The sequence below is a fragment of the Poecile atricapillus genome, chromosome 1, assembly GCF_030490865.1.
Source record: "Poecile atricapillus isolate bPoeAtr1 chromosome 1, bPoeAtr1.hap1, whole genome shotgun sequence".
Taxonomy (NCBI): domain Eukaryota; kingdom Metazoa; phylum Chordata; class Aves; order Passeriformes; family Paridae; genus Poecile; species Poecile atricapillus.
Window position 1 is genome coordinate 94,110,820 of NC_081249.1, and position 26,658 is coordinate 94,137,477.

General features: G+C 43.2%; 2 protein-coding genes across 2 annotated transcripts in view; one reads left to right on the plus strand and one right to left on the minus strand.

The window, feature by feature from the left end:
• Nucleotides 1–675: 675 nt before the first annotated feature.
• ILDR1 (immunoglobulin like domain containing receptor 1) lies at nt 676–18,603 on the minus strand. Its single transcript, XM_058829343.1, has 8 exons — nt 18,492–18,603; nt 15,427–15,597; nt 13,300–13,449; nt 12,566–12,685; nt 12,274–12,420; nt 7,859–7,990; nt 6,070–6,875; nt 676–4,921 (listed from the first exon to the last, which is right to left on the minus strand). Exons 1-8 carry the CDS (start codon nt 18,544–18,546, stop codon nt 4,880–4,882), a joined length of 1,623 nt encoding a protein of 540 aa, XP_058685326.1. The 5' UTR covers nt 18,547–18,603; the 3' UTR covers nt 676–4,879.
• Nucleotides 18,604–19,529: 926 nt separating this feature from the next.
• CFAP44 (cilia and flagella associated protein 44) overlaps nt 19,530–26,658 on the plus strand; it is a 42,712-nt gene continuing 35,583 nt past the window's right edge. The window contains exons 1-3 of the mRNA XM_058828705.1: nt 19,530–19,596; nt 24,201–24,268; nt 25,911–26,088. Coding sequence (XP_058684688.1) covers nt 24,226–24,268; nt 25,911–26,088 — 221 coding nt within the window. The 5' untranslated portion in view covers nt 19,530–19,596; nt 24,201–24,225. The remainder of the gene's footprint in view (nt 19,597–24,200; nt 24,269–25,910; nt 26,089–26,658) is intronic.

A 26,658-nucleotide genomic window follows, 5' to 3' on the forward strand; every position in this document is an offset into this window, starting at 1 on the left:
TTTCCCACAGCTTGTGTTCCAAGTGGCCCTTGGGTCTCCAGAAGGTCCTGTCACCTGTTTTTGGCACATGCAGCCAGGGGTAGGAGACAGAAAGGCTGCAAAACTGAACTACAAAGGGTGCCAGCTGGGGGAATGGGAGGACAGAAATTGGGCCTACGGTGTGAGACCCAACAGAATTCCATTCTCACATCAACCACTTGTTTATTGGGTGACTCTCACATGTGGCAAGTGTTAAAAGCTCAACCAGTACCTTCATTTATCAGCCAAACAAGATTTCTAGAGGACTTTTCCTCTCATGGTGCTCCAAGTGCTTTAGAACCAAACAGTAAGTGTTCTTGTTTTACAGACATGGCAGCCAAGCTACAATGAGTCACATCATCGAAGAGGGCTGACAGTGGTTTCCAAACATTTTTCCACTCTCTAGGTTTTTATCCAAATGATCTTTTTTCTTAGAAAAATAAAGAAAAATAAGTCTTCCAAAATAATAGTAAGAAAAAATCTCACATACAAGCAAACCATTTTGCATTTCTGTCCAAAAAAATAACAGCAGAAGATTCTTACTGATGTGTAAAAAGGTTAACTCAAGAAATAAGAACAGGGACTTTTCAGTTCTACTTCTGGTGCAAACACTAAAAAGCAATTTATGGTCTAGGAAGAATACACTACAGCAACTGGTTGAAAGTTCTCTTATATTTCAATTATACATTAGACAGTCATTGAAGAGAATCTACACATGCATCATCTTCTTTTACAGCTGGAATAACATTCAGAAGACCAGCACAAGGCACATCACAGGCATTAAACTTAGCAGAAACAGGAATGAACAGTCATTACTTGGAGGGGTTAATTTAAGATAACCTCAAGTGTCATTTCTTTCTTATGTCAGGTCAACAAATGGGAGGCTCTAAGATGGTGTTTTAAACTGATGTGCTGCAGGAGGTAGTAACAGAAGGGACTTAGCTGCCCTGTGTGGCAATTCATACTGCTAGAGCTTTGCATTGCAGCTGTTATCACACAAGGCAAGTTCCCAGTCCTGAAGTCAGCCTAACTTTAGGCAGTGCTATCATGAATACAATCCCAGAGATAGCAGCTGGGCGTTTCAGCACTTTCTAGTGCCAAACAGGCACTTGCCAAGACCGCAGATCAATGATTGCACAGAAGCAGCCCTCGCTCCCCATTCCTGGAATGGCATTCCAGAATGGCAGGGCGCTCTGCAAATAAGCAAGAAACCCAGATATTGCAAGTACTTTCTTAACCAAAGAACAAAAACACGATTCTTTATCTCTCTTATGCATCTCTGGTCTGAGGTAGAAAGCAGCTGACTGTAGCATGGGTGACCTTATCTGGCCCTGCGTGGCATGGTCACTTACTCATTACATTATTTTACATCACGGTAACACCGGTGGCTGTGAAAGCGCTTTATCTGCGACAAAAGATTCATTCCTTGGGGGTAAGGTATTTTCCTTGTTCTTCCGGCATGAACGGAAGAACAAAAATCTAGAATAGCAATACCTTCCATATGTGAAATATTCAACTTTTTCCATCACAAATGGGCTGAGATATGAAAATCAGCTCTTTGGAATGGCTAAAAAATTAAGCATGAATAAATTGCAATGTAAAAAGAATGGGGCTAGGATATTTCCTACTGTTATTTCTTTCAGTGTGTTGTATTGGAGCTGTTCACTCTCTCTCTTAAAAAGTCAAAGACCCTGTGATCTTACAGGAAAAGGGTCCACGTTGTATTGTACAATGCTGCCACAATGGGTTTCATTTATAGCCAATTAAAATCAGAAATAAGCATCTAAGGCAGAGCCTATTTCCTTCCCCCTTTTCTGTCTGCTTGCAGTTGTAAAGCACAAAAAGATAGATTTCCTCTGTCGTTATTTCACAGCCCACCAACTGGTGCTTTATGAACCACAGTGGTCTGCAGACCAGTAAGCCTGGTATCATTTCTGCTTCCCTGCTGGATCACCCAATCTGCTTCTGTCACAATTTAAGAAGTTACAGAATTAACACGGAGATACAATCAATTTTCCCTGAAGAATTTTGTTTAATGTTTCTATAAACATGAACAAAGTCACTGAAGAGGAAATCAAGTATGATATAGATAAAACCCTTCAGACCTCACAATTTGTGAATTGTGTTCACAAATCTACAATTAGTCACCCTAGCTCAATTATGGGGACTACAGGAACAAAGAAAGATGGAGGGCTCCTTCATAGGATGGATATAAAAAAGCACCACCTCTGCTGTTGGCATGCTCATACTCCAGCAGCTCCAACACCTACTCCTGTTACAGAGAGAGTCATCTTGGTTTTCTTGCAGTGTGAGTGGCTTCTTACTCTTGGGAAAACTTGCTGGATACGTGTTGGCTTGTACACATTTGAATGTGACGCAAAGTGAACTCCTTCCATGCAGCTATCTTGGAATGTCACTGTGTGTCTCAAATAGTCTCTACTCTTTGATGGAGAAAGAGGCAGCCCTTTCCTGAAGCCTGGACATTTGGGCTGGACAGGAAAAAGTTGTCTTGTATAATGTATGAACCTATTGGAGGCACAAGGAAAGAGTCAAATTCCAAGTTACCAATTCAGCTTCCAAGGGTAGAATCTGCAGGGCCCTGGCAATCTGCTAAAAGTCAGCAGAAGGTAAATATCTAATAATATGTAAACTGGTTGCTAGTTTTGGAAGAAGCAGCCCCATATAATTTTCTGTCACTGCAGTCATCATAAATGCTTCTTAACTAATAAAAATAGTCCATCATACAAAAAGGTGGTTCATAAAATCCTAAGCATGTTATAAAATTAGAAAAAAATGATCCACAGACCGTGGCTGATAGATTCAAGAGTGATCCCAGCTTTGCAAGTTCTGCAAACACAATCCCCCTATATTTCAAATGTGACTCATGGGTCAATTCACATTGTTCAGTCTGGGCCTAATGCAGACAAGCACAATGCTAATTACAGCCCTCCTTTCTTGAATTCAAACATTGGAGTCAGTCTTTTAGCTCTTTTTTTTTTAAATTTTTGTGATAGCCATCAACAGTAAGAAAGAGATCCTCTGTCTTCAAAAAGTAAGCCTCCAGTGCTGATACAAAGTCAACCAGAGAAGGTCCTTGGTCCTCCTACTTTATCTCCATAGGCAGGAATTACAAATAAGCATGTTCAGCCAAGAAACCGTAGGAAGATGAGCACTCTGACTAGCCCTCGTTTGATCAGCAACTACACTGGAAGCTAGAACCACTTGTTCAAAGTGTGATGTTTCCCATCATTGTCCAGAGGAAAAAACAAAACAAAACAAAAAAACAAAAACAAAACAAAACAAAACAAAAAAAAGAGGTGGAGAAAGTGAAAGTCTCTCCACGTTCTCCAGGGAAAAGCATAAGCACATCAGTAATCAGGACATTAAAAACCAAACAGTAGCAAGTGTAACAGTAGCAAGTAGCAAGCCATGTGGGACAGGCTAGGAAATAAGCTAGGCAAGACAGTCATTGGTACTGGCCAATCTCCAGTGCCTCTGGGTTACAAAAAAATTCACAAGATTCTCCAAAAGCTCCTTGCCAACCACAGAGTCTCTTAAATCCAAGAAGTGCCTCTGGCAAGACAGCTTCTCGTGGAAGCAGCCAGCATCCACAGAACTTCTCTTTCTCCAGCACATTTTAAATTAAAACAGTGGATTAATCTCATCAAGGAGAAATGACAAGTTCTCCTTCACAACTGGACTCAAAGCATGGAGAAATTCTGTATTCTAGTGTCAGGGTGAGAACTGAGGAAATCCTACAATCCAGCTCCAGATCAGATGCACCACACATGCAGGGTAAAGATCAAGTAAAAATGGTGACTATAAGACTTCCCCAGAGCCCTTTATCCCACCCTCTGTATATGATACATGGCATGGAGAGGAAAGGGAGAATATAAAATAATATAAAAGTACATGGCTTAGGCAAGATATATTCACCAAAACCAGGCTTACTTGAGCTGAAGGAAATTCTGGTCCATGGTATAAAGAAGAGTAGTCATACTTTGCTCAGTCCTTGTAGGGAAGGACAAACCTTGATAAATTTAAGTTTACAAATAAATTCAAGTCTGGATGAAAGGCTAGAACAAGTATCTTTTAAGGCACTAAGGTCTAGGCTCAAAGTAGAACAGGTTCTTTCAGTCAGTAAAGAGCAGATAAGCTGGCAATTTGCAGACATGCCAGTGAGACCTTATTAAGGCACTCAACATTCTTCCAACACTGTGATCCTCCTGTTTGGGAGAGAGGCTTAGTGGGGACAAAAGGACACAACTGTCCCAGCTATGCTGAGCAGCCAGGCAGAAGCAACAAACATTACACATTCTGAGGCACAACAAAGGGCCTTAGAAAGATGTTGTGCCTCCCTCCACAAAGCTCCCAGGGCACTGGATCAGATGACCTCCAGAGGCCTCTTCCAATCTAAATTATTCTACTGTCTTGTGACTTTACAACTCCGTGAACATTGGAACCTTCCTCCGGTAACTGGTGGGCAAAGCACCAGCATTCTACAGACTGGGCTCCCTGCAGTGCCATGACACTTAACAGAGAGAACTGGTATCTCTCTTTAAAGACTGGGAATACACTGTTCAGTGAAAAAAATCTGCTGTTTCTACTAGAATGTTTTCAACAAACCTCAGCCCATTAGAACTTAGCCCAACCTAAGTTTCCAAATCACAGCAATAAAAATAGGTTATGTATGGCTTTCATGGCACTAGACAAATATTCTTCAGAGTTGTAAGCCTAAGGGGAAGCTGCTTCATCTGTTTTATTGCTGTTTGTCTGTTCAATCAAAAGCAGCCATCCCAGCCTAAACAGTAGAAAAACTAGGAGGAGTCCAGTGAGAATCGCAGTTCTTCCAGTATTGACATTAAATGACTATGCTTCTTCCACTGTAGGAACTTCCTCTGTCCTGCAAGAGAAAATAAAAGATTCAGGAACGAGGAATGATGAATGAAAATCCTATGTCTTCCTACCTGCTCAGAGCACCACAACAAAAACCATTCATACATGTACACATTCCATCTGGAACCAGAATTACACTTCCTTCCACAACACAGAAGGGAAAATGGTAATATGCAACATACAGCCCCTCAAAATACTCCCACCTTGTAAAATTCTGCGTATGTGTGATAAGGGACACTTAACATTTTTTGATTTAAAAGAATCTCCACTTTTTCAGGAGGAATACACTGTCTAATTTGGAGATTAGCAATTGGATATGAAGCTTTTCACACCTAGGTTGCTACCTGAAGTCTAATCCCAGCGTGAACTGACAAGAAGAGCTGTGAACAGTAGCTGTTCACTGCCCACATAATGTATGCTGAGCTCTCAGGAGTCCCAACAAGGGAGTTAGCCTCTTCTACCTGGCCTGGAGAACGGCACATTTTTCATCCATGCCACCCATGACCTTAAAGCTGATTTCATGCAGCTTTAGCCATCTTACCTGGATGTTTTCCCATACATGCCATCTTAAAAATATTATGCACTTTTTGAAAGAAATCAGAAATAAACCAACACTTGCAAAACAGGTGGTTACAGAGGGATGGATGCTGCTGCCGAGTCTGGAAGTGCTTTCTCCCCAGTCAGTACCAGAACATCTATTTTAACACCAATATATACACAGAATCCCAAAAGCCTCTGGATGGAGACAGGAATATAACATGTCACCCTGTAGGGGACATAACTGATTTCAGAATCACTGAATCACAGCATCACTTGGGTTGGAAGGGACCTTAAAGATCACCTGGTTCCAACTCCCCCACCCTGGGCAGGGACACCTGCCACTAGACAGGTTGCTCAGGGCCCCACCCAACTTGGCATTGAACACTTCCAGGGATTTGACTTATTATTTTGCCCCTGAACGCACAACATCCAGGCAATGCCTGTCAGAAGGCAGGTACTCAGCAGCCTCTTCATAACCATCCTGTGCAGAGCACTCCGTGCTCCTTGGCCTCTTTTTGAAAGACAACAGACTACAGAAGGTAGAAAACACTCCCTCTCAATCCCTGAACCCCACCTTTTCCCTTAGATGGGAAAGCACAAAGGCAGCTGACTCACCGAGCGGGTCCCTGCACTGCTTTTGTGCTTCTTGTCCTGAGCTGGGATGATTTCTAAGGAGCGATAACTGGGGGGTTTCTCTTCTGGCCACTCCCGGGACCTGCGGTTCCTCCGCCTGCGGTTTGACACCGGGACACGGACCTGCTCCTCTGAGGAGCTCCACGAGCCCCTGCGAGAAGAGGGGGGGGAGTAGCTATGCCGCCTCTGGCCAGAGTAATTGCTCCTCCCAGCATGGTGCTCATATTCTCGCCTTCCCCCGGGCTCCTGCCTCCCACCACGATGGTGGCTGGAGCGCTCCTTGGTCTCCTCTGGATAGAAGCTGCTGCTGTTCTTGCCCCTCTCAGCCTGGCGTGGGGGTGACACATCCCGTCTGGAGTGCTGGGGCCTGCCATTGTAGCCACCTGTCCTCTGCCTCTGAGGATGATCCTCTCTCTGCCTGTCCCAGGGCTCCTGGCTGTAGCTGGAATGAGAATCCCCACTGGAAGGCAAGGGCCACCTCCGGTTTTCCCTTCTGTCCTCTGCTGCAGAGTCCCAGGGCCTGGGGGTGCGGGCAGCTCTTTGTGGCCGTGAGGAGCTGCTGCTGCCATGGATGGAGGAGATGTGGTCGGTAAGAGGAGGTGGCAGGATGTCAGAGCCCAGCGAGGACAGCAAGCTGGGCTGCACAGCCTGCCGCTGGTGGGGGGGTGCCCGTGGCTGGGACACATTCAGGTTTTGGATTTCAGACTCCAGATAGTCCAGAACACCACTCTTATGGGAAAGCTGGGCTTGTGGCTGCACCAGTGCAAGACTGTTCTGTAGAGATACATCTAAGGGTAAAAGCACAGGAGAACACAGAAAGTCAAGAGAAAACACTGAACGCCCTTCTGCATTCATGATCCTGGCTGAGTTGCTTCTCTTCTCCTGCTCCACTTCACTGCAAGAGCTGTCTCAGGCACCACAACCAGACCAAATGAAGTATGATGCAAAGTAACTAAGAAGCTGCAGCATGATCTAACATGTTTTAGGCAGTACAGAGGTAAGCTTCCAGCATACGTGGAAATATAGTCTGTGTATTTAAAGGAACACTTTTTCCTACAGCACTGATATCATATTTTATTTAAAAATAATCAGAGAAAGACCATAATGTTTCCTTTTGCATTTCATTGAACCAGAAGAAATACTGCAAAAGAAAATGAAAATAAGAAAAAGAAATTTTTATATGTATGCACACATACACACACACATCTATGTACAGATATAAGCAACAAATGGAGAAGAAAATTCTTCCTGGTTCATTAAAGAGTCCTTCATTTTTTGCTGCACGCAGGCTAGATCTGCTGCACAGAAGGCAGTTTGCCCTTAATCATTTGAAGACTAGACATTTGATAAGAACTCAAACAAATTGCACCTCACTTGTCATGTCAGTTTTGGCTATAAGGAGTTGACCGTGACCAGCACAGCAGAACAAAGAGACAGTACCCTCCTCTGCCACACAAAGCAAGATAAGCTGGGTATATTTACCCTGCAGTCCCTGGGGTGTAGCACAGATACACCTTAGTTAGTGTTAAACTGCTTCACCCAGCACTGAGCCCAGTAAGACAATTAGGATACCAGACTGTTTTTATGCACCCAGACAAGTTTATGGTGAGCTGCAGATATGGCAGAGCTGTCATTCTAGGATTTGCAGTCATGCTAGGAATATCCTTCTTTCTTTTCTGGTAGAGAGGCTAAAGCCTCAATGCTGAACTTCCTGAAGAAGTTTCCTGTTTCTCATCCTGATTTCCCTCTGAAATGATGCCCATGGTCTCACCTTGTTGCAGCAGAGGGTTCAGCTGGTAAGAGGAAAGTTTTGAGTTCCTGTCACCAGCTCCGTAGAACATGTTGGGTGATAACCAAGGCGCAAGTGCCTGAGCCCGCTTCATGAACTGGTGCCGTTCCAGTACTGTAAAAGAAAAAAAAAGCTTACAGCACCTGTCCAGAGGGCACAACTTGCAGATCACATACCATTTTGCTTCGCAGGCTGTAGCCTTTGGATACAGGAAGCTCAAAAAATTAAAATCTCTCTTCACCCTATGACAAAGGTAAATCAGAGCACAGGAAATTCCAATGCAAAGTTGTACATCTTCAAAAAAGTACCTAAAACAGAAGAAAAGCTTTACTGCCGAGCATTCTGATTCCAGTCCCAACAACTGGGAACAAATTACACTATGATTAAGTATGCAGCACATAACTAAGTTAAGACTTCTACTTGCCCTGTCTTTATGAGTAGAGTCGCAGAAAGGTGAGAAATAATGTTTCATATATCAAGACATGCAACGATTTTCTCTCTCTCAAAATTCTTTCACCTCATCACTGGTCCTTTTCTCTTTTGGCTTCAATTTCCCACTAAATGAGACCTTTCCTTGCCACCATTATAAGGGTTCTGTCCAGATCATATTTTCCACTCTATGCTCCATCATTTTCTCTCTGTTTCACAAAGAGGGCACTCAGAGGGGCACTGTTCAGCTTTTCCCTTTCTAGTCTTTTGACCACTCTTCTTGTCAATCCATAATTTACTTCAGAATGACTGCTAAAATTAAATCCCCTAAGACAGTGTGGTCAAAGTGGTGAACAAACTAAATTTCCTATTCTCAACAGCAATGTCCAGTGTGCCAAAAGAGCAAACAGTGGAAATTTCTCTCTTTCACAGGGTTTCCACCACTGCTAACTCCAGACCCCTATTAGTGGGGTCAGACTCCAATTTCACTTCCTTTTTTTCAGCATTTCTATCTCATTCTCTCAACACAAACAAGCTCACTTGTCTTCAATCCATAGCTCACTGCTGCTTCTTTTGGGGGAATACCTGAAAACATCTTAGAGAAACTTAATTTTGTCTACCACAAACAATCAAAACTTAAGTATACAAGCAAGTAAATTCTGCAAGTCCCTGACCTTACAAAGCCTGGTTTGTCTGTTATTACTAGCTGAAGCTTTTCAGCAACAGTGCCTTTAAAAATTTCTCTTTTATGGCTTTCCTGGAGTTTCAGAAGACACAGACTTTTACTGCAGCCTCCTGTCTGGTCAGGCATGAACAAAACATTACAGATAGGAACATAATTGCCTTTGAGACTTTCACCCCTCTGATCAATCTGGCTGAAGCTGGCTGATGAAATTAAAAGCTATTGGAGGGAAAGAGACAAGGGATAGACAGACAAGTTGACTGCATAAGATTCGCTTCTTTAAGAAACCAGGCTACAGCTAAGCTCCAATTAATTCTGTCCCCTGGGTTCACTGCAGTAGGCAGCATTTAGACTGCATGCCCTTTGGGACTGAGCTTTCCACTTTAGGTAGCACTCCAGTTACTAAACATGTCCTCCTTCAGCTGTTTCACTGGACTTATCCAGAGCACCACTTGCAGCAAAAGAGGGACTGACCATGCCCCTTAACACATCCTTCTTTTTCTCCACACTTCATGAAGCTCCACTTGATTCTTCACTGCAAACTCCCTTTGCCTCCCCAGTCTGGCTTCAACCAGAGGGAACTACCAAGCTGGAAACTTCAGGGGTTTTAATCCTAATAATCTAAGTATCCTCAAAGCTGTGTGGTCTGAGGTAGCGGCTTCCAAGAACTTTATGTCAAACTTGGTTCTTTTTTTTTTTTTTTTTTTTGTCCCAAGGGATATCCTTCCAGTTTACATTTCAAATTTAGAGAATGAGAGAATAGGAATACAAAGGAAAGGGATAAACCAAAGGGGAAGGTCTTATCTCTCCCTCTCCAATTCCTCTAGTTATTACCTTGAGAATGTCCTAGAGCTTGCTGAGTGCATGTCCTGGGGTTTTGACCTTGGTCTTTGCCTGAGTAGTAAGAGCTCCAGCACCTGTGGGCACACCTGCTTAGCATTCTCCCTCTTAAGGTAGGAACGCTGACACTAGGACCACAGTCATCCTGTCCCTGTCATCTTCTGATCTCTTCCTACAGCTTAACAAATCCAGAATTAGCCTTGGTCTTCCTTCATTACCATCAGCCTTTCTTCCTTCCCCAGATACTCTGCCTTCCAATTTGAATCCAATATATACTCTGATTTCCCATCTGCCAAACAGAAGTTACAGATCTTTTTAAAGTGAACATATTTATCTGAGGAAGGTCAGATTCACCCTAATTCCAAAACTCCTACCCCATTTTGCCAGAAAGTTGTGTTGCTCCCTCCAGATATTCTCTGCTGGAAAAATCTGTTCTTCACCTTTGACAGACTTCAACAGCTGCTGGGCCAATTATAAAAATAAAATATTTTGCAACTTAGTGAGACCCAGGTGCAAGTATATCCTATTTTTCCCTGCTTCATTACTGGAAGAAGTCCACAGCAGAAAAGGAACAAATAGGAACAGTAGGAGGTCATATGTATATTTACTCCAATGGGCTTTTTTCAGAGCTTTCCACGGGGAATGTAATTGGCTTGCTCCTGGGGCATGTCTAATATTTCTGTACATCAATCCTGAATTACTCAAACATTGCACTCCTTTTATTGCTCGCTTCAAACCCATGCTCGTTAACGGTGTGATTCACAGCACCCAGGATAATCCTGCCTCACTGGCTCCTGTGATTGTTCAGCAGATCCACGCTGTCCTCTAGTGGCCGACGATGGGGAAGGAAGCAGCCACACTCACCCTGCGATCTACGCAGGTGAGGATTTCTGCCTTCTCTTCAGCTGTGTGGAATGTTATTCCTCAGCACTGTTTCAAAGATGTCCCCTGAATCCATCTTCCTGTGTTTTGCAAGGCCTCCAGTTCATTTCTTGGAGTGCCAATAGGGTAAGTCAGAGGGAGGTTGTCATAAAGAGAAGGTGTATTAGTGGAGAGGAACAGGCACATGGATCCCTTACAAAACGGATAAAGAGGGCAGGCATCTTGGATGGAAATTACAGACACAGAATCCAGCATCCAGTCAAGGAGGCTGGACTTGTCTGTACCTTCTCTCATGAACATGGAGAGGTTTAGAGAACCCTACAAGAATCCCTCCTCTTTAACAGGAGGCAGGAAATAACAGCAGCAGTCTGGAGTGAGCTATAATCTGCAGCACAGAAAAACAGAAAGGAGCTTACACAAACTCTGAACCTCTTTTTTGCTGAGAACTAGGAATTCTGGAGGTGTAAGTCTCTCATCTCCATCACCTCTCTCCCCCTTCACAGAAACTGATTTTTCTGCCAGATTTCCACAGCCTCCTCAACACTACACATTTTACATGACAACCTGTAAAGCCTCCAATGTTTAGTTTTGGGTTTAGCAATAAAAGGGATGTTCTGTTCACTCTCTGCAAGGGCTAAGTAAATTCAACTTAAATCTAAAACTCTCACAGCTTACTAACACCCAAGCTATACTAAATAGCTGCTTTGAAAGTAAAGATAAATCTGAAACAAAGCTCCTTCTTCATAAATCCTCTCCTTGTAGCATCTGCGGAAGAACCTGGTAATTTCAATGATAAATAAACTTATTTGTTGTATTTTGTTATTGTCAGACTGTGTGAGGTTCAGGGGGATTAGTCTACTTGTTGCCAACCAAGTTTCAGTTACAGGAATGCAGAGGTTATATGAAATTAACAGCCAAAACTCAAACATTAGCCTTATTAAAAGAATACCGTCTGTAGAAATTTTATTACTGATAAAAGCAAATGCAACGAAGTTTCTTTCGACCCTCAAAACTTCAGAATGCACTTGCAAGGCTGACCAGCAGAGAGACCATCTTTCTCCACTTTCACTTTCTTCCCCAAAGAAAACCAAACAAAACCTTTTTCTAGTAGAAGGAGCAGCTCTGAAGAAAAGGTGCAGATAAAAAATTTCCAATTTTTATGAAATTCTTCTCAGAGCAACATACTAGTTTGGAGACTAGTACCAAGGCATTTGCTTGCCTTTCTCACATACACAGGCATATGAACCACAAGACAGGAAAGAAAGTCCGAGCTACTCAGACAAGGGAACTGATTGTGCTTTGGATGGTGTGAGAGAAGCTGGTAACAAGGTGTGAGTGAGGAAAAACTTGACAGTTGGACACAGAGGAGCAAGACAGATTCCATGTATCCAAATTCCCCCCTCTAATTTCAGATTAGCTGGTCATGGAGGTCACACTGGCCAAAGAAATGTCTCAGTTTATATGGATGCTGAACAAAAGAGAGAAAGTGGAGCTCAGCAAGCTCCCAGCCAAGCTTTTGTCTTGACAGAAGCCAAAAATGGATGCACATTTGCTTGAACCTCACCTTTCTGATTACAGCAGCACCGTGTTGGACAGCAGCCACACTGGATGTGGCAGCAGCAATACTGGGGGCAGCACTGGCACCAGCATATCCCAATCAGCAGAAGGAGGAGAAGGCCACCAAGAATGATGAGGAGTACTGTGAGCCAGTCTGTGGGGAAAAAGGAGAGAGAAAAAGGATTGATCCTAATATATCTGGCCATGGTAGCTCACTGAGCACCTCTCCACTGCTGGAGATGTCTTGAGGTGGAGAAGAACAGGAGGAGATATCTTGGCAATAAAGCACAGGCACTTACGGAGAACAATCAGCTTAACTTCTTTGTCTGCATCACCTGAGGTATCTCCTGGTGCTTCCACAGTGCAGTAGTACATGCCGTGGTCCCACCACATGACCTCACTGATGACAAGATCTGCTCCTGTGGGAGAGGGACTGAGAGGTCAGTAGGATATTTGCAGCTGACAGACACCACGTTCAGGCTCCATCTGAAAAGAGCTCTCTGCCTGCAGGAGACACAGAGTACTGCATCTCCCCTCTTCCCAAGCATAGCTATCACCTTCAAACAATCTCACTAGGGTCAAGTGACAACTCCTACAAAGAGCATTCACTGCCAGTCCATGTTTTCTGTGTTGCTGGAAGCCAACCCTACTGGTTTTGGAATACAGATCACTGTCCCTCTTAGGTCAGCAATCCCAATGGCTCTTCTGGCAGGAGCAGTATCTATTGCTCCATGGACAGCTGGGAGCACATAACACACCTGGACAATTATGTAGTACTTGGAAGAATGAACTGTTTTCTAGCTTCTGAGCTCCTCAGCTCAGTTATGCTCTTCACCAAAATGCTCTGGCATCCTCAGCTTGGCCTTAGGTTGTAGTGCCTCCAACACCCTCAGGCCAGCTGGGGACACTGCTCTTATTCCATTACCATGTGCAGTATATAAGCTACAGATGACATTAACCATGTTCTCTTCACCTAGCAGACCCAGATATTGGATAGTTCCTGAGTTCACTGCCTGCCTGGGAGGTCACTCACGGTTCTGAATGGTGATCTTTCGCTGCTGGTAGTCGATGCCCAGCACAGGGTCCTTCTGCCCAAATTTCTGGATGACAATGCGCACCTTCCGCTGGCTGTCATTGCAGTCGTTAGAGGGGTCCTGGCCAAGGGCTAAACCAGCCTGGTATGCTACAAACACATATCATCAGAGATGTCAGAAGTTATTTCAAAAGACCAGTTTCTATCCTCTTGTGAGCAGCAGAGAAATTCTTGAGTACATTGTGTACAATTGTTTTGGTTTAGTAATACAAACCATGACTTCAAACCAGTAAGTTCCTTTGGAGTACTCAAAAACAAACAGAGGTAGAGCCACAGGAATGGCAGAGATTTTGAGAATGCATGAGCTGCAGAGGAGATGCCTTTCCATACTCATGACTGAAGTAGAAAGAAGCTAATGATAGTAGGTTGGAAGGCAGCTCCTAGTATGAAGCTGAAAGGAAAGTCATAAAACACCCAGGAGTACTAGAACTAAAACAAAAGGGTGTTTATCTACCAAACAAAATCTCCAGACATATGTGAACTGCTCTATGGATTGTATCCCTTTCCCTCCTGTATCCCATTACATATTGTATAGCTCATAAAGACAGAAAATAATCCATCATGTGATTCCAGCTAAGAATTAAATGTAAAGACACAAGAGAATTACTGGAGAACTAGAGGCAATTTCTGTACAATACTTTTTTGACAGACTCGCATCATAAACCAACATTGAATTTCCAAGTATTTAGGAGCTGAGGTTTGGGGAGATGGCTGATTCAGTCAGCATTTTCTGTGAAGAGCTCACAGTGAAGAGAGATGAGGACAAAGCTTGTCAAAGGCTCTTCCACTGCTATACCTAAAATGGAGCATGAAGTCCCTTTTGGGGACTATTAGCTTGAGCCTGGGCTAAAATCACTCACATTTCGCTGGGATCAGCTGAGCCAGGGACCCACCTGCTTGGGGACTAGGCTGTAGAGCACTTGGTAGCATGCCTACCCAGCCCATCCAGACTGCACAAGGGAGAGTTTGGGCACCAAGTACCCACTGTGAGCTCAGTTCTAAGTGTACAGTTATGCTATGGCTGGCTACCTAAACATTCTGCAGGGTTTACAAACAACAGAACAGAGCAGAATAGTTCAGTTGGCAGGGACATACAAAGGTTATCAAGTCCAACTGTCTGATCATATCAGGATTGACTAAAATGTAAAGTAGCATACAAATGATGTAGTACTGAGCCATTCCTACACATCCTATCACTGGATACCAGGGAGAGAAAATCAGCACCTCTCTTTTCACTTCCCCTTCTCAAGAAGCTGTAGAGAGCAATGATGCCACCCCTCAGTCTCCTTTTTCCTGAACTAGACAAGCCCAAAGTTCTTAGCTGCTCCTCACAGGATGTGTCTTCCAGGCCTTCTATCAATCACCATTGTTGCCCTCCTCTAGATGCATTTAAGTACCTCAATATCCTTAAATCCTGGGACAGAGAACCACATATAATACTCCAAGTGAGGCCACACCAACACTAAATGTAGAGGAATAATAACCTTTTTGGACCAAGTGGTTATCCTGGGATACAGTTTATGTACCATATTAAACACCCCTGAATTAAGACTGCCTGCAACAGAATGTCAACACATTAAGTGCTCCCACTCCCACCACTACTAAATGTTATTACTTAGAAGCCTTCATGCTCTTCAAAAAGCATGTGTTTCTTCTACTTCCTAAAATCAGTAACACCTGGTCACAGGTATCCAGCTCCAAGCACAGGTCTCCCATGGAATCCTTAAGCCCACTTGTTGCAGAGCCCTTGCTTTCAAACATGCTGAAGCATAAGATGGGGCTACCAAGATTGGCTTGTGTCAACCATAGCTGAACTGCCCTGTATTCTGAGTTGATGACAAAGAGGACAAAAGAGCTGCTTTAGATGGGATTTCTACAATCTCATAAGGCCTTGACATTTCAAAGGAAATCACAGACATGACCTGCATTTCCTTGGAGTGCAGGGAAATGTCACCACCTGGTTTTTGCATAGGAAGGGGTCAAAAGCCTGTACTACCCCAATGAATCTACTTTCCCCTTTCTTCCCACTTGAAGGGGGATTCCTTGGAAGACAAGCCTGACACTTACAGGCTGAGTAGTAGTCAAAGATGGGGTCCTTGCAGAAGGATTTGAAGCGCCAGGTCACCACCACGTCCTGCAGCTGTGCCGAGGTGCTGTAGTCACACTTGAGGATGACAGTGGCAAATAAGGTGGTGTAACGCTCAACATCCTGCACTGTCACCAGGAGAGAGAGGCAGCCTGCAAACAAGAACACAGGAGGCCGTCAGCCCACAGACTCCCCAGGCCTCCTATCACATCATCTGCACCACACCAATGGCCCAAGTACATCTCCTTTGGCCCCATCCAGGATCTGCACATACAGACCTCCCAGCCCCTCTGGTGAAGTTATCCAGGGTTACAAATCCTGGTTAGAACATGGCCCCATCTTTCCCTGACACAAGAAAGCTTCATTGGCCCACCTTAATTATTTTCTCCAAAGCATGAGTAGCCATTATGAAACACATCACTCCGTGCTCTCCTTCTGCATGGGGAAAACTGTCCCAGAAGCACACGGGACAGGACTCCCTCGGCTTTTAATCCTAATCAGAAAAGTTTTGCAGGACCATGTGTTTGTATAAACACCAAAAGAATTTTATCAAGGTCTTGCTCAGACACTCATCAGAATGTTATCTAGTGGTGACCAAGATTAAGACAATACAACTCTCAGGTTGTAGCACTGTAGTTAATTGTTTATCACCACTTCAGAACAGCACACAGCAATTACCACCTTTTATCCTTTTAAATGAAGCTATCATTATGTATTTGTTATGTACTCAACCTAACAACCTCCACAGCACTTTCCATCCAAGCAGCTGCACACACTCAGGGAGATTTTACAAAGTTTCTCATAAGCTATGCCATAGTTCAGCTATACTCCAGAAACAGGTTTATCTTATTTAAACCTTGATAGTACAGTAAGTTGTGCTTGTCGTTAACAATAGCAAAGTTACCACCAGTTGCCTTTGATAAGGGAATACAAACAGTGAAGGCCAAGTGTGGGATGACCTCTTTGGAATATATGCCAGAGAACCAGGCAGGGATTTCAGCACTGTACTAGTTGCTTCTTAGCTGTGGAGCATGACAGCAGAAAAGTCAGGAAGTGGGATGCTTGAAGGTACCAACTGTACAGGTCTCCATGAACCAACACTCGATTTTTATCATATATTCAAAGATTTCCCTTCTAGTCCATGTTTTCAGGATGAGAGCAAGAGAACAAGTTGGTACTACTATGTAGTAACATCTGGACCACAACTGCAAACACCATTCTTCGTAAAGCATCATTCAGTGTCCTCTTAGGCTGCCACCTCCACACTACATTCCAGGCAAATACAAGCTCATACAGTTTCCACACTGGAGAAGATGCTGCAGAGGTGCATGCTGTCTCAACAAGTCATTCTGCAGTAGGGTATTGTCAATGTAGTACTTGCTCAGTTTCTGGTTTGAAATGGCACTCCTCGTCAGCCAACTGAAAGCACAGGCAGAGCAAACTCATTTGCCTTAAGAATACCACACAAACAGAGAGGGCCAGGGAAACCCCTGAATCCAAGGCTTTTCTGGAAAATAAGATATACGCACATGCACTTAAACACAAAAAAACCAGCAGCTGTGCAAGCCTCTAGATAAAACAAGTTTATTACAATGCTGTAGCATGGCAAGGTCCAGACCACTGACAGGTAGCTACAGCTGCTCTTATTTAAAAGCACTGTAGTTCAACACATCTTGTTTCAGCTTTCATTGTGAAATAGCTGACTCTAGGGTCTTATTGCAGAAAATCACAAGAAACCAATTCAAACTCTCAAGATCAGCAAAACCTTGATCTCAGTGTCAATTAAATGAGACCCCATATGAATTATGACTTGTCAAGGCTCATGGGAACAGAATGTTTTCCATGGATTTCCTACAACAGCATCTCTCTGACAAGAATAAAACATTCAAAATCACTGTGTGCTTTTTACTAACAAAACCCACATCTCTTTATGGAAGGGGTGCTTCTCACTCACTCTGTTCTTCAAAACAGCCACAGTTGAAGGGCAACTTCCTTATTTTCTAAAGAGGCTGAAAACCTACTGTTCCTCCCCAGCAAACAGTAAGATGTTGCTGCATGTCCAGTGTTTCCCATTAACCTCCAAGAAAACTGAAAAGTTGTGAAATTAAGGCTGGACTGCATTACTCCACTGCAGGATACTATCTTTCTTATCCTGGTTGGAAAGAACAAATATGGACACCATCAAACTAGAAAATTTTGGCTACATCTATGGTTTGCAGTGAAGACACGAACCTCTGGACCCAGAGTGGCCAAGTTTTGGCTAGAGCATCTTCCAGGAACACAGCTGTCAAGCAAGACAATAAACAAGCATACCCTCCATTCTTTTTTGTTTCCTTCACTGGCTCTCCGTGAAAAACCGAACTTCAGTATTTAAAGCCAGATTATCAGCCAAGACCCAGGCATCCAAGAAGCGAAATGATCGCTTTATTTCCAAGAGGAGGTTAGAAGTCAAGTAGCCCGCAAAGTTTGACAGAGAGAACTCTGCTGGCTGAAGGCTGCCCGTGGGCAGGGAGGCGAGCTCCTGCCCCCGACTCGAGCAGGTGCTCAGCAGGTGCAGCAGCACTGCAGCTACCCCAGAAATCCTCAAGAGGTTGTGGCTGCTGAGCCAGCGGCAAAAGCTGGGCTGGGCGCTTGCGAGAGGCCGAGGGGGATGCCCCCCGTGTCCGTGCCCAGCGCCCGGGTCCCAGCCGAGCTGGCAGCATGCGACCGATACTGGAGGCTGCCAGGAAGCAGGAGGCCACTTCCTCCCGGGAGAGAGGTCAGCCGCACCTCCGGGGAGCGAAACTCGTCTCCGCACGGCTTCGTACCGAGCTCGGGAGAGCCCCGCGGGCGGGAAAGGGCACCGGGGGGGAACAGCGCCCGCCTGGACCGGGCCGCCCTTTCCCCTCACCGCGGGGCCGCCGCCGCTCCCCCGACCCCGCGGCACCTTAACCGAGGGCGAAACCCGAGGGTGCCTCCCAAGTCCCGGCCCCTGCGCCGCGGGGCTGTCCCGGGGCAGGGCGGGCCGGGGGCCCGGAGGGGGCCGTAAGCCCCGGGCCGCACTCACCGGCCGGCAGCCAGGCCAGCAGCAGCGCCCACCGGCAGCGCCCGCGCGGGGCCATGGCGCCCTCTCCTCCTCCTCCTCCTCCGCCCGGGGACGTCGCGCCCACTGTCCCTCCCCTTCCGTGGCACCTGTCCCTGGGCCGGGCGCTGCCGCCGGCTGCAGTCCCCTCCCTCTGTACCTGCACCCTCCGCCCGAACGCCAGACGAAATACCAGCCGGCAGCTTCAAGAACTGCTATATATATGTATATATATATACATATATATATATATATATATGTATATATATATACATATATATATATATACACACACACACACACACACACACATACACATACACATATACACACGCACACATATATATTTTTATATACATGTAAAACGAAAAAATATATATCCCAAAACATGTATTTATTGTATCAATATAGAACTTATATCTATATATGTATGTATGTATGTATGTATGTATCTATGTCCTGAGCACACAGGTGCATGGGAAGTTAGCCGAGTTGCGCCGCCCGGGGCAGCGCGCCCCAAGCGAGGGGCGCACGGGAGCGCACGCCAAGGACTGCGGGCGGGAAGAACGTCTGGGGAATTCACGGAATCACAGAATCGGTTCGGTTGGAAAAGATCTCCGGGACCATCCAGTCCAGCTTGTGACCCAACACCGCTGTGTCAACTGGACCGGGCACTGAGTGCCTCGTCCAGTCTTAAACACCTCCGGGGACCGTGACCCCATCACCTTCCTGGGCAGCCCACTCCAATATCTAACCATCTCTTCTGTGAAGAAATTCTTCTTAATGTCCAACCTAAACCTCCTCTGGCGCAGCTCAAGACTGTCTCCTCTAGACCCGTAACTAATTTAATTTTCCCGCTGAGGTCTGAAAGGACCACAACCGTGGCAAAAGCAGAGGTTACTTTAAAGAAAAAACCCGAACAACCCAAAGTAAAACAACCAGCAGCCCCCGCAATTGGCCCTGTAGCGCCGCGGACCCGCCCGCTGGCTCCACTCCCGGGGCGCTTGCGGTTGCCTGGAGACCGGAGCTCGGCGGCGGAGCGGGCCCAGGTACCGGGGCTGAGGGGAGGCCGCGGCCGCTCCGGGCCCAGGTACCGGGGCTGAGGGGAGGCCGCGGCCGCTCCGGGCACAGCCGCCCCCGGCGGGCCCGCTGGTGCTGTGAGTTGTAGCCCCTCTCCTCACGCCTCCCGGGGCCTCTCTGTGCCCGCACCCTCCCCATGGCCCCGCTGGGGCTCCCTCTCCCCTGCTCGCCCTGCGGAGCGCCAGGTGTCCCTCGCCTGCCCCCTGCTATCCCCTCGACACAGGAATGAAATGTCCTGCAGCAGGGGTAGACCGTCCCGTACTGCATCTGAAATGTGGGACTTGTTGGGTTTTCTTCACCATGTGTGAGGCAGTTAATTTTATTACTTGTTGCATTTGTGGTACTACTCTCATACTCATTTTTATGATTTTTCTTTATGCTGTAAGTTAATAAGTAACTGGTGATGTCACCTGCCCTTATTTCTGCGTAGTAAAAGCCTGGTAACCTTTATTCACAGGGCAGGCTTTAATAGACTTAAAACTTTTGCTTGCATGTGGTAGAGCTAGGATATGTGGATCATACAGAGGGCTACTTTAGGTGTAAGACTGTAAATTAGAGTTAGATTTATTTCTTCTAATGAAATAGGAAAATACTTTGCATTTATGCAACACAGTAATAATGAGGAGATCAATAGCAGGGCTCTGCTCTAGTCTTTTCTCTCTCTGATGAGGGAGAAGAGAGACAATGGGGCTATGATAATGTGTCTAGATCCTGCTTTGTAGCTTTATCCTTGCTGTCTCGGTCTCTGACTAGTAAATAATTTATATACTTAACTGCTGTGAGAATTGCTCTCTTCTGTTATTCTCCTTGCTCTCAAGTCTTCTAGCTGTTATAAGAGCAGCCATATTCTCTAGTATTTCTTTTTTCTTCCTTGGGATCTTGGGTTGATTGCCTAAACTGGCTTTTGTTACTAATTTTCTAGTGCTGATGGATAGTGATATACAGACAGCACTGGTTTCTATGCCTGATTGACACTCTGCTATTTTTCTTTCTTTATATAAACACTGTAAGACTATTTTTTTTAATGAAAGTGAGTTTTGCAAGACTCTCCTGTTTGCCCATTTTGCACTCATCAGTGGCCCAGTAAATTGCTGATGTACTCTGATGTGGTCTGAAGGCAGAAAGGAGTGCTGAGAGAGAAGTTCAATGGTCTGCTGTTTTTCAAACACAAATGAAAGATTCAGAAAAAAATGCTGAGGAGACCATGTTTGAAAGTGAGTTAAAGAAACAGGTCTTGGCAGATGGGAAGAAACCTGACACATCCAAAGCAGAGGTAGACTTGAGGAAGATGCTGAAGAGATGATAAGTATGGAGTTCCTTGTGGCAGACACCTCTCACAATACCCGAATGATGCAGTTGTGTTTTAGACCAGTGCTACCCCCAGGTCAGAAAGAGCAGCGAGTGCAGCCTGGAAGGCTCACAGTGCAGTGCTAAGAGGAGTCAGGATTGGAAATCCTGGGACCAACTGAGTGCCTTCATGTGGAATGAAAACAATTGAAGGAATAGCACAATCTCTTCTGAAAGAAAGGCCAAATGTCTTTCTTTTCTTTCTATCTTTCCTGAATTCCACCAGTGTGTAAAGCTTTTCTACAAAAAAAATTAACACATTTTGGAATGAGCCAAAAAAATAAGATCCTGAAGAAGTAGCACAATATAGACATAATTTTTAATCTTGCTTATTGCTGGTACTTTTAGCATTGCAGTTTTATTCTGCGGTAACAGTTCCCTAATGCTACATAAATTGAATTAGCGGTCAGAACCGACGATCACTCTTGTGTGGATGTAAAATCTGATTGGTGATGTCATTTAAACACATTTAAACAGTTAATGATGGGGCAGAAACAGCTTAAAATAACTGTTAGATATGTTCTGTTTTCTAAAGTAAAACTGTAGGCTGCATTTTGATCATTATTTAATTTCATGTATTTTATGCAGTTGAAGTGTCAGTGACAGGGTTTATGAAGGCAAGAACTGCATTTATGAGGCTTACACATTTAAACCTCTTTTTTTCTGGAAAGAAGAAAAGTGTAGGATGACAAAATAGAAAGTGGTGTCATCTCACTGAATTTGTTTACGTGTTAGCAAATAAACACCCATTTGATTTAATTATATTGTATTTTGAATAAATGAGACAGTTGTCTGAGATGAGAAATCACTTAATGTCCAAATTTACTGAGAATTTTTGAGAGACCTCCATATGTAAAGATTTTGTGTGGCAGAAAATTGACCAAAAAAATTTTAGTTCTGACATTACTGAAGTAATATACCTGAATGAAAACATTTCTCCATTCTGTGGCTTTTGAGAACATAGCTAAGAAAAAGGCAATTTGAAAGAAAATGGAACTTTGCTGAAATTCCCAGCTTGTAGCACTTTCCACTGAAACAAGGATAACCTGAATTCAGTCCTGACTTGGAATGAGTTCCTGAGTTCTTGGAAATAATGGAACTGATGTGGATCTGGTACAATATTTCAAGTCAGTGTCTTGATTTATTAGGACTAGGAGGAAAATATATTGCCCTGGCCAGGCACTGGCAGAAAAATGATGATTGCTAACTTGTTTTTTACTTGCTAGGCTTGTCACACAAATTCTACTTATCACTATCTCAGTTTTCAGTATCAAAAGGTTTAAATCTTTCTGATTTAGGAAACCTGTTGCAAAAAGACCTGCCAACTCTCCCCAGGAAAATAAAATCAACCTTCAGAGAGATACATGCCTTTGTCATGGTGAGCAGGCACAAGAGTTTTCTGGATCAGCCAATTCATGAAACCCAGAATCTTCAGCCAAAGTAGATGTGCTACCCCCTTGAGCCTCTTCGGAGTCCTTAAATTCAAAATTTGCTTTGGCACAATTCTTGAATGTCATCACAAAAATGTGCACAGTGGACATTACAGTATCTTTCTTTAACTAGAACCCAGATATCAGCACAAACGGAAATGTTCATATCCTCTTTCAGCCTAAAGCATTTTCCAGATAGGAATTAATTTATAATGAAAACTATGATAGTCTTAATTTTTGGAAGATAAATGATTGCTAATTAGTTACAATAATTTGAAATCTTATAGCTCTTTTCTCTGTGGATATCAAAACACTTCGCTAAGATGGGTAAGTATTATTATCTAATTTTTCACAGGAGATAACTGAGACAGCCAGAGGTGAAATGGCTGATACAAATTGTACACGTCATTAGTGGGTTTGGAATTAGAATTCAGGTCTTTGAACACTCTACTATCTATTTATGCAAATAGTCTATAACTATTTCTTCAACTTCAGTGATATCAGTTGGGTTACCCCATTAAAAACTCATGAATTTCATTTAAATATATCGAGATCTATTGCAATTGTTTTATTTTCATTTGTTTTCTAAATGTAAAACTTTCTGCTTGTCTATTTTCAAGTTTTTCTCAGCACTCCTAAGGGAGAAAAGCTCATTTGGAATTCCTATGTAAAATTATGCAGGAAAATCAGATTCTGGCAGATTCTCAGAACTTTTGGATAAAGATTGGCTATATAACAACAAGAATGACATGTCTGAAATATTTTTTTGTCCTCCTTGTCCTTCTTGTGGATGGCATTACGTTAGGACACTTTCCTGAAATATCAGAAAATCCTGAAATTCCTCAAAATATTTTTTCCAATTGGATTCTGATCCAAAGCTGGAAACAGGAAATACATTTTTAGGGACTTCTTAGTGGTATCAAAGTCATGATCACAAATGAAGAGAGATTTTCTGGGATCCTGCCCTTATTTCTTATTCTGAGTATTCATGTTTCTTTATATACAACTGAATTTTCTGATTTCAGATAGTTTTTTTTTAATGCTGTAGTACTGATACAGAGTTGCTCCCATGTGCATTTTAAGGTATTTCATTTGGAAATGGAGAACACATATGAAATCAAAAGGCAAAACAAAATGTAAAGAAAGAGAAATGCTTATGCTTTTTTCCTTCTTTTTGTGACTTTTGTAAAAATGGTCAATGTGTTTGTTTTTTATATTACAAATTTATATGACAAACTTTCCACTTCAGAGGACAATAGTAACAAATTAAAATTTTAGCACCCTGAAAAAGATGGTCTGAAAGATGAAAATCATGTGAGGAAGGGGTGTTATTAAGCTATTTAATTTTTTTTTAATTGTGTTAACTTTTAAAATTTGTTTTCCATTATCATAAAGTGTTTTGAAGAAAGTCCTTTTCTCTTAAAGGCTCATCTCTCTTGCTTTTCATTTTAAGATATTAGGTGAGCTCAGCATGTCTGCCTCTGGATATTTTTGTCAAATCCACCACAAGGTGAAGGAATAGCCTTGTTGTCTCAAAAGCAGATCTTATATCCCAGAATATTAAAGAGAAGCTCAACACATTTAAATCATGTCAGTTCCCACCATTACACAGTATTTAGATGAAAGTCTTGCTGTACCAATTCATTCAGAGCCTGGAGTCCTAAAGCCAATTAATTAACTCTACAAAGTAGGACATATCTTTGGATTATCCATATTTGTATACAGACAGAAGACAAATAGCATCTTTGGGAATCTCAAAGCATTTGAGAGGAAATTAAAATGGTCAAAATGGCAAATAAAGGCAACAATACTAAAGGTTTGTCTTTACCACTGGCAGGGAGTGAGGACATCCATCTTTTCCAATGGAAGAGGAACCAGAAGAAGATGCAGAGTCAGATTCCAGTGGTGAGTATTTCCCCATTACAGCGTGATTTCAGTATTGAACCTACAGTAACTTCTGGCTTCTTCCACCACTCACCCCTTTCTTACTTCATCTCCAGTTCCTGCTCTTGGCGTTGCCAGATTTTATTTTTACTCTGATCATAGTGAAGTTCTGGACTAAGAACTGTGCCTGCTGTTCCTGCTGTGCCTCAGCTCTCAAAGTCATTCCCCTGAAAGTTTTTGCGGCTTAGACTTGTCTCTGTAGCTAATACTGAAATCAGCTTTTTAACTCCACAGACTCTTTCAGTCAGAGGACAGTATTTTTTTTTTTAACATATTTTTCATCTTGGAATGCCTGTCCAGTGACTATTTCAGGTGTCCTGCATGCCATCTAACACACTAGATCCAGGTAGCATGAATAACAAATCCACTTTGGAAGGAGTTTTTGATGCATTGCTGCATCCCTTTTGGCATTTGTTCCTATAACACCTTTTTTTTCTGTTATAGGATGTGTTTGTTTCTTTCCTTCCCCTAAGTTTTAAATTACTCTTTCTTGGAATCAAACTTCTCCTTACACATAATGCTAAACAACAGAAAGTCTGTTGTTGGACAGAGGAGTTTATTACTACAGAACTATGTATTTATTTAATATGTCATGTATGAGCAAATTAGTCAAAGGAATTAATATCTAAGATGGTGATCCTAATTATACTTTGCAAAAGAAAACAAAACAAAGTGTTTAGAAGGAATCATTAACTGCAGAGGAACAGGATGAAGAAGGGGAGCAAGTGGAATCAGATATTGAGAGCATTGCTGAGAACTGGTGTCCACTGAGGAGATGTTGGCACAAACTTGAAACCCGCAGTACTTCCTAGTTTTCATTGTTTTACTGTTGTTATTATTAGGAACAGCCTAACAACCTCAGACTGTAATCAGTTACAGTGACTGAGTATTTCTGTTGCCTTTCAGTTGGCTTAACTTTGCTCTTTGCCTGGCTGGTCTCTGACCCATTTGTTTGTTTCTCATGAAACAAAGAGTCAGATGAGAGAAAAGAGTCAGAATAGCATGAAATGCTTACAAAATGGATTTAACCTGAGATAACCAACTGGTAACTACTTTTAATGAGTGCTTATGACTAGTTGGAAGCTGCAATCCGGTGAGGAGCTACACTCCGCCACACATTAGCAGTTTGCTTTCTTGAGGACAGCAGTGTCTTGTGGTGGTCCATTGTATGTGGTTTTAAGAATCCTTTTGTGTAACAATGTGCATTCAATAGCTACTGAAAAGAGACACTTTAAAATTTGTTTGGTTTCTGCAGTGGAGATCTAAATATCAAACAAACCTCAACTGAACTGCTTTGGTAAGTCTTAAAATTTTAAAGCCAGTATTTTTCAAATGGTCTCAAAATTTTTCTTGTTTAAATTCTTCAGTTTTGAATATTTACAATGTAGTTTTTAAAAGCCTGAGGGAGTATTTCTTGCAGACTGTTCCAGGACAAGTAGTTGCTACGACATAGGACCCTTGTTTTGAGCTATGAAGTATTGATTGCCCTGTCAAAGGGGACAAAGAATTGTGACTCCCTCCCTTTTATGATTTGGTGAAAATATCAGCAGCTAACCCAAATTGTATGGTGAATATGAATTTCTGTTATGTTCCCACTTCTGAGGTGAAGATATCACTTCTGACGAAGAAGATGATAGTGAAGTATCCTCAAAATCACAGAAAAGGCCTGAGGAGGAAAAGAAGAAAATCCCAGAAACCTTCTTCTACACATATGAGGATGTGTATTCAGGACCATATGCCACTGATGACACTGAGATATCTACTGACCTTCTTACTTTTAAGTATCCTTTCTGTTGAGCTTGTGCAAATTCAAAGCCAATGATATTTAATGTATGTTCTCAAAATTGTATTGGTGAAATTTGGAGTAGTTTCTGTGGCATTAGTGGGATACCTTTGGTTGAGACACAGATAAAAATCCTGGCCAGTTATGGTTCTGGGTGAACTTAATCTTAAGTGTTGTCTTGACCTCATAAACATTTCTTAGTGGGGGTAGCGCTTACTATCATAAGTACTCCTGTAGAACTAGATCATGGAGACGCTAATGTGACCAGGCAGAAGACTGGCATAAGAATATGCCCTGCAAAGCTCTCCCTTTCTCTGTAGCCACACTCGTGTTCCCCAAGAAGCTGAGGAGAGGGCAGAAGAGCTCCTGTGTACCTTGCAGTGGAGAAATGGGAAAGGACCCAGGTAGATTTGTATTCTGGTGCTTGGAAGATCTAAACTGGTAGAATGAAGGAAGTGGTGTCCATCAGTTAAGAGCTACAATAAACTCTTTGGTAGGTATTGTCAGGTAGGGTAGGATATGATATGTGACTTTTATATGGTGGTTTTCTCTGCACAGTTCAATTGCT